Raw genomic sequence first — 7,249 nt, 5'->3', positions numbered from 1 at the left:
ATAAAATTAGCGTGTTAGCTTAGACTCGTCGTTCGATAAGGGGTCGGAAAACCCTTTTCCGACGGGTTAGTATAACCGCTGGAACAACCACAGCAAATTACTAAACAGAGGCGGTTTGGTTATGTTTAGCGACGATTTGTAACTGAGCTACTATTTCCCGGTGGTTTTGTTAGGTTTAGCGGCGGTTTGTAACTGATATACGATTTCCCAGCGGTTTAGGTTGATTTTACGACGGTTTAACCCATAAAACTAAAAATACGATTTTCCGGCTATTTGCAATTCAATTTGTTGCGGTTTGACCCCATTTCATTCTGTAGAATTTGCCTAATTTTTACATATTCCAACCTATAACCAACATAGCAATTAAATAGAAAAAGAACTTTTGCAAAATATATAGCTCACTGCAATTAAAAGAGCTTCTGGTCATATAACAAAAGATCTGATCACAAGACATACACAATTTCTATTTGTCCAAATATAAGAACTAAAATCTGATAAACTGATGCAAAATCCACAGTTCCGGAAAAACAAGTTCATTGCTAACAAAATTAGAACTGAAATCCATAAGCAAAATCCAGATTGAACAACATGATTAGCATCGCTGTGGGTTTCAACATTTGGATGAGGAAGATGGTCTTGGCTTGTTTGATGCCTGAAAATATAAACATAAAAAACAAATAAGAACAATAAGGAATAACACTTTTCGGATAAAGAATAACCTACTACTTGAGTACCACAAAGTTTAACACTTTTAATAAAGGCAGCTAATTTTTAAGAAAAGGTAGAAGAAAAGATTATGGTGATTACTGTAGCTGCCACTTCACTTTTACTACTACTTGCTTCTCATCATTCCCATTTGCAAATTTCAAAACCATCCACATGATTTAAACCTTAGAACCATGTAAATAAAACCTTCATTTGACCTTGTCCTTTTCTTGAAGCACCAACTTAAAAATTCCTTCACAAAAAGCCAAAGGAGTAGACCTTTTTTTCCCTCTGTTGCTAGTTCTATTTCCACCTAGAACTAGCAACAGAGGAAAATAAATAGATGAGGCTGATATAGTGAACTGATTAACTTGACAGACGCATATTGATTTCACAAGCAGCACACAAATTCAAATGTTTTCCAAAGTTTAAAGAGTATAATACATTCACACAAAAGTAGCAATATATCAAGATTTTTCAATTGTCATTACTATGAACCAAACAAAACAATATATTAGAACTCTAATGGTTGCCAAAGAATCAATTACCGTAAACCAAAGATAGGCAAGAGAGAGGTAAAAACATACCGTCGCAAAGACTATCCATATCAGCCAACTCGGCCGGCAATTCCATTCCTTGTTGGACTATATATCTTGTTAGAAAGTTCTCAAGAGCACGCCTTCTAGATCTCTCACTTTCCACCACGGATTGAAGCTGCTGCATCTTCAACTTCATCTCCTCCATTTCATGATCTCTATTAGCTTGTGTTGAAGATACACCCTTAAATTGATAGGTCAAGTTTGGCCAAACACTTGAGTAGGTGTCGGCCCATAACCCACTCCTCGAACCCGACCAGCGTGCTCCTTTCCTAACACTTGTGCAAGTGAATCAAATTCTGAAATTTTCTTTGACACGCCATCCTGACTTTCAATCCTCTCTATTTGCTCCTACATAAATTTAGTATCAACCATTAAATAAGAATTTTTATTTTAGGTATATAAAGAAAATTGATCAATTATTACTTACACCAATAAGCTTGGCTGCTTCATTCATATATGTCGAGTCTTTCCGTTTGTGAGTCAAGGGCCACAACTCTCCTCTACTCATTGGTCTCCCACGTTTACGCTCCTACATTATTATGACCACAATCATATATTTAAAACTATAAGACCATGAAAAATTTGAAAAACAGGAAACAAATAACTTGAGCTTTTTAATTGACAAACCTCTTCAGCTTTTCTCCTAGGTAAGCTTTTTGAACCATTAGTGTGTGTGTAAGTTTGCTTCCGTCGATTTTCAGCATTCTGCTTGCACATCTTCTGCACTTGTATTAACCAAGAATTAATAAAAGCCATAGTTGAATTTTTTTTTCAGCTTTGAAAACAATTAAACCCATAACATCATCATTAAATGCAGGGTCTAAACACTCCACAACAAACACACATAAGGATAAAACAGTTAATATATGTAACAACATTTTCGGGAAAAAAAAATCCCTTTGTCCAACAGATAAGGTAAAGGTTTGGGTTTAAGCTAAAGGACAGGGAGTTTGGTGTGTGCACAGGTGGGTTTTAGAAGGAAAATAAGCGGAGAAATGTTTACATAAACATTTACCTAGACCAAATAGTAAGAATAACCATCTAAACCAAAAATTAAAGTGTTGGGCCTGCTGGTTGCTTTTTGTGGCTGCACGCAGAAGTGGAATTGCCAACTGTGAGCTGAAGCAATTTTGTGCATATTATGCATTGTTCAAAACCTCAAACTCTATTGGTTTGAGATTTGAAGCTTAAAGAACCCACCAAATAATATGTTACCTGTGTTTTCTTATCCTTGCGGTATTGAAGAAACCATGTCCACTGGTCAAGATCAATTCCACTGGGACGTCTTGCAACATTTTCCTCAAAAGTCGTTGACTCTTTATAAAAGCTATGATAGAGAGAACATCTAGTATCTTTCCATGTCTTTCCAATACTCTTCATCATGTAGTCTCTTAATCGACCATCCTCCACAAGAATCTTCTTTTGCATAAGACAATATATCATTAAACAAGTCAGACATCTATCTTCATCTATTATTCGACAGATTTATTATAAGCTGTTGGGAGACAGAGAAAAGGTGAAACACACTACAAATAACAAAACAAAGATGGGACCAAAAGTTAGGTAAAAAGAAAGCAGAAAACAATGATAACAAAACAGCTTTAAACAATTCTCTTAGTGCAAGTATAAACAAACACAAAAATCCAAAAAGTCAAGAACTAATGTATCGTATTTGTAATGACTACTTGAACTTAGAAAGAAATTGAAAGGCTGACGTTTTCATATTCAAGTTACTGAATTTATCATTTTCTATTCGTACATTCCATATTTCAGGAATTTCCGAAACATACTCCATCTTAGGAGAAATAAATAGTTATTTCAACAGAAAAAAATATAATAATAGTGCACCCGTATAATGTCGTCATATACGCTATTCTTGTAGTTAAATCGGAACCTTACGCCATGACTTGTAACACATAGGAAATTTAGAAAAGTCAGACCCTAAATCTCCCATGAAGCCACCCAAGAGACCACCTGCATCATCTATTGGTTGGCCAAGCTCATTGCACGGGATGATAATCCTTTTACCCGTAGGAAGTGACCAAATATCTCGCACCTTCGCCTTCCTTCTGTAATGGTACCACCCTCATCTAGAACGAAAATTGTCATACTTTAAATAATATCGTTGCCAAGCAAATCGAAAATACAAGAGTAGTAACGATGCTTACTAATAAGACTGACAATCCAATAGCTCTTCTTCTTACTTGCAATAGTCTCACTAGAAGTAGGAGGGACATCATCATCATCGATGAATCGTATTCGAGATGAAGCATACTCGGGCCCATGTGTCGGTGGCATGCTAACATGGTCACTACCATTAGACGACGAAGCACCAGAACGAGCTCCAGTACAAGTTTTTGATGCAGAACCAGCTTCAGGTGGTGCAACCTTAAAGTGTTTACACCTAACCTCATGAGAATTTGCAGAAGTGATCTCTGTATCAAGTGGTGTAGCCTTGAACCTTCTTGGCCTAGCCATTGCTGCAAATATAGGCAAAGTTAGTAACGCATAATTTTAGCAACAACCAATTAAAAAGCAGAGACTTTAATAGAGAAAATTGAAGTCAAAATTAACATCAAGTGTCAAGACAGAAGCCTATTATACAGGTGGAGGAACTCTAATTAAATGTGTAACAAACAGTTTGGATGAAGCAGTGTTCGTTTAAAACTTTTTAAATCTGGTAGTCATATTTCTAAATAATATTTATCTTCATCTTCTATTTCATCCCTTGTCAATCGTAAATCTTGATCGCCATCAGGAAACCGACTAATCGGTCTTCTTGTAAGAAGAAATGACATCATAAATGGACTCTTCTTCGTTTCTTCTCCCATGTCATACAAGTCTCTTGGTTTTAGATGAACAACAAAGCACTCCACCGTTTTCCTTTTCATCATCAACGTAATATACAAGTTGGGCACCGTGATGCCAATATATACGGCTCATGCTCTTCCCGATCACCAAGATGTATCAAATGGGAAAAGTTAACACTCGTAAATCCCAACTCGTCTTTTTTTATGCCTCTATCAGTAGTGGTATTAGCCATTGACACTTGAACAATGTAACCGTAAATTGACCATTGTAGTTCAATTCGATTATGTCCACCAATTTTCCGTAATACGGAACACCTCCAACTACCATATTGTTGTCACGGTTGCTTGCATAACTTCTAGTATCAAATGTACCAAATACTCCACGAGTTTGAGTTTTCAGCCGCTCTCGTGATAGAGTTCTAAATTTGAACCCATTGACATTGTATGAAGTAAATCTCTTAGCTTCTTCAAGTGGTCCAACTGCAAGCCACCTAAGTTCCCTGGAATGCTCGTTGACGTCATTCAAAATCTGGCATTGAAAATGAGCCATATAAATTCATGATTGATTAAATTTCCAAAGTAGGAAGCAAAAATGACATAACTTTCACTTACTCGCTTTTGAAACCGGTAACAAATTCTTTGTGCACAATTTTATCTATCGTAGATTCCGACCGAGTTCGACTCCTTAACCTTCTCTTTGTTTAAATAAATTCCACGTGTAGAAAATAAGTTAACAAAATATGGAGTACAATTGGAATCCCACTTCTGTAATTAGCTGGTTGGTTAGATTAATTTTCGTGAATTAAATAGCACAAATCAAAGCAACAGTAATGAATGGGTAGGAAAACCGATTAGCGACACGTAGCTATAAGAGTCGATGATAAGAAAATAGAGAGCGTAGAGAAATGAAAACGTTGCATATAATTATGATAAAATCACAACTACTTGGCTACTCTTGCTAGATAAAATCACACGCAAAAATCTACTAGATTGCATTTAATTTACTTACCGGATAAATGGGTCAATCGCTTTGGACAATTAATTAACACATGACGATGTGCTTTGTAGCTTCGCATTGGTGGTAGCTTAAAATATGAACCCGCTTCTTCGATTTGCCAATTTTTGGGAACATAGTTTCCTTTTCATGATATCCAACATCATCGGTTTATCATCCGCACGCCTCAGCCTATTCATTCTTGTCTCGACATCTTCAAAATATCTTGAGCAGAATGTTAGAATTTCATCTGCCAAATAACCTTCAGCAATTGAGCCTTCAGGTTGCGCCATATTACGTAAAAAAGACTTCAAAAGCCCCAAGAACCTGTGTGATTAAACAATTACTGATTTAGACAATGCAACTTATATAGCTAAACAAAGTGGATAAACAACTTAGCAAAATAAGGTTGCCTTTCTATAGGATACATCCATCGATAATGTACCGGGCCACCACGTCTCACTTCATCAACTAAATGAACAACTAAGTGAACCATGACAAGAAAGAAAGATGGAGGAAATATCATTTCTAAATGACACAAAGTGAGAATGATTTGATTTTGGAGGTTATCAAGGTCCATGGATTCAACACTTTAGAACATAACTCCGAAAAAATGATGAAAGATCAGGCTATAACTGCAGACACTAAGCCATGTAATGCGGTCCTCAACGCTATCGGTAATAGTTGCTGCATAAGAATATGGCAATCATGACTTTTCAACCCAAATAATCTTCGTTGCTTCACATCAACACATCTCGAGATATTGCTTGAGTAACATCTGGAACAACCACATTCATTAAAGTCCTTAAAAAAATATCTTTCTGTTCATTTGTCATAGTAAAAATAGCAGAGGGATAATCTCCATGCTCATCAGGCCAAAGATCAGATTTTATGCCCATTGATTGTAGGTCTTTTCGAGCATTAACGTGATCTTTTGACTTTCCGGTTTCATTGAGCAAAGTATTTATCACATTGTCACACACATTTTTCTCAATATGCATTACATCAAGATTGTGACGTAATGAGTTAAACTCCCAATACGGAAGTTCAAAGAATATACTCTTTTTTTTTTCCACCGTGGATAATCACTTTGGATATTACGTTTCCCACGTCTTTTTTTTTTTTTTTTCCCATTAACTTCAGTTATTGGCATTTTTCCAAAGGAAACATGTAGATTCTCAACTTGTCTTAAAATGTCCGAGCTCGATAATTGTACGGTGGATTTCGTTTGTCAACCGTACCATCAAATCGGACCTTGGCCAATCTAAACTTGTGACCAACATTTAGAAACCGATGATGGCCCATAAAGCACCATTTTCTACTATGTTGAAGTCGACAGGGTATGGTATCGATATTACACATGGGACAAGCAAACTTACCATACGTGCTCCACCCGGACAAAATACCATATCTGGAAAATCACTAATTGTCCACATCAATGCTGCTCATTTTGAAAGTTTCGGGACAAAGCATCAAAGGTCTGAACACCATCCCACAACTCCTTCAATTCATCAATCAAAGGTTGTAAGTAAACATCAATATCATTCACGGGGCATTCTCTTACGGAATTATCATTGAGAGAATGAAGTTAAACTCATGCATACCCAAGGAGGGCGTTGTACGGAATTAGAACCATCGGCCAAATGCTATGATTAGTGCTCATATGTCCAAAAGGATTGAACCCATCACTCGCTAAGGCAAGACGGACATTACGTGGATCTTGAGAAAATTCGAAATGTGAAGTCAAACTTTTTCCATGCTTCGATCTCTTGGATGCCTCAATAAGCCATCCTTATGACAATCAACACTATGCCATCTCATATCAGTAGATGTCTTACTAGACATGAACAACCTTTGCAGTCGTGGAATTAGAGGAAAATAACGAAGAACTTTTGCAGTTTGCGGTGTCTTCTTTTTATTTGCTTCAAGATCATGGAATTTTTTTTCTTAGAATTAACCTTCCATCTAGATGTGCTACATCGCTTGCATTCTTGTCTTTCTTTATCTCGCTTCCCCTATATAACATGCAATCATTTGGACATGCATGTATTTTCTTATAACTAAGACCAAGTTTTTTAATAGTTTTCTTGGCCTCATAGAATGACTTAGGGATCTTTGCATTCTCAAAGGCATCATGCAAC

The 7,249-nt window shown here is 36.5% G+C and overlaps 1 protein-coding gene across 3 annotated transcripts; it reads right to left on the bottom strand.

The window, feature by feature from the left end:
- Positions 1–1,305: 1,305 nt before the first annotated feature.
- On the bottom strand, positions 1,306–2,767 carry LOC132045961 (uncharacterized). 3 transcript variants are annotated; one of them, XM_059436524.1, is made up of 5 exons: positions 2,520–2,767; positions 2,364–2,391; positions 1,932–2,005; positions 1,732–1,833; positions 1,306–1,652 (listed from the first exon to the last, which is right to left on the bottom strand). In XM_059436524.1, the coding sequence occupies exons 1-5, from the start codon at positions 2,745–2,747 to the stop codon at positions 1,500–1,502; spliced, it is 585 nt and encodes a 194-aa protein (XP_059292507.1). In that variant the 5' UTR covers positions 2,748–2,767; the 3' UTR covers positions 1,306–1,499. The 3 variants fall into 3 exon arrangements, with proteins under 3 accessions (XP_059292507.1, XP_059292506.1, XP_059292508.1); XM_059436523.1 differs by lacking the exon at positions 2,364–2,391 and having other exon boundaries at positions 1,308–1,652; positions 1,932–2,024; positions 2,505–2,767; XM_059436525.1 differs by lacking the exon at positions 2,364–2,391 and having other exon boundaries at positions 1,485–1,652; positions 1,932–2,024.
- Between the last annotated feature and the right edge of the window lie 4,482 nt (positions 2,768–7,249).

The sequence above is a fragment of the Lycium ferocissimum genome, unplaced genomic scaffold (assembly GCF_029784015.1).
Source record: "Lycium ferocissimum isolate CSIRO_LF1 unplaced genomic scaffold, AGI_CSIRO_Lferr_CH_V1 ctg8773, whole genome shotgun sequence".
In the NCBI taxonomy this organism is placed as follows: domain Eukaryota; kingdom Viridiplantae; phylum Streptophyta; class Magnoliopsida; order Solanales; family Solanaceae; genus Lycium; species Lycium ferocissimum.
This window is presented reverse-complemented; position numbering and strand designations above follow the sequence as displayed.

What these genes read in the sequence shown, in the direction of transcription:
- LOC132045961 (XM_059436523.1), bottom strand. Translation starts at nt 2,747, where the DNA reads ATGATATATTGTCTTATGCAAAAGAAGATTCTTGTGGAGGATGGTCGA. An exon ending in CACAGGTAACATATTATTTG is followed by an intron (nt 2,025 to 2,504) that starts GTGGGTTCTTTA and finishes ATACAAGTGCAG; the next exon opens with AAGATGTGCAAGCAGAATGC. An exon ending in AAGCAGCCAAGCTTATTGGT is followed by an intron (nt 1,653 to 1,731) that starts GTAAGTAATAAT and finishes AAATTTATGTAG; the next exon opens with GAGCAAATAGAGAGGATTGA.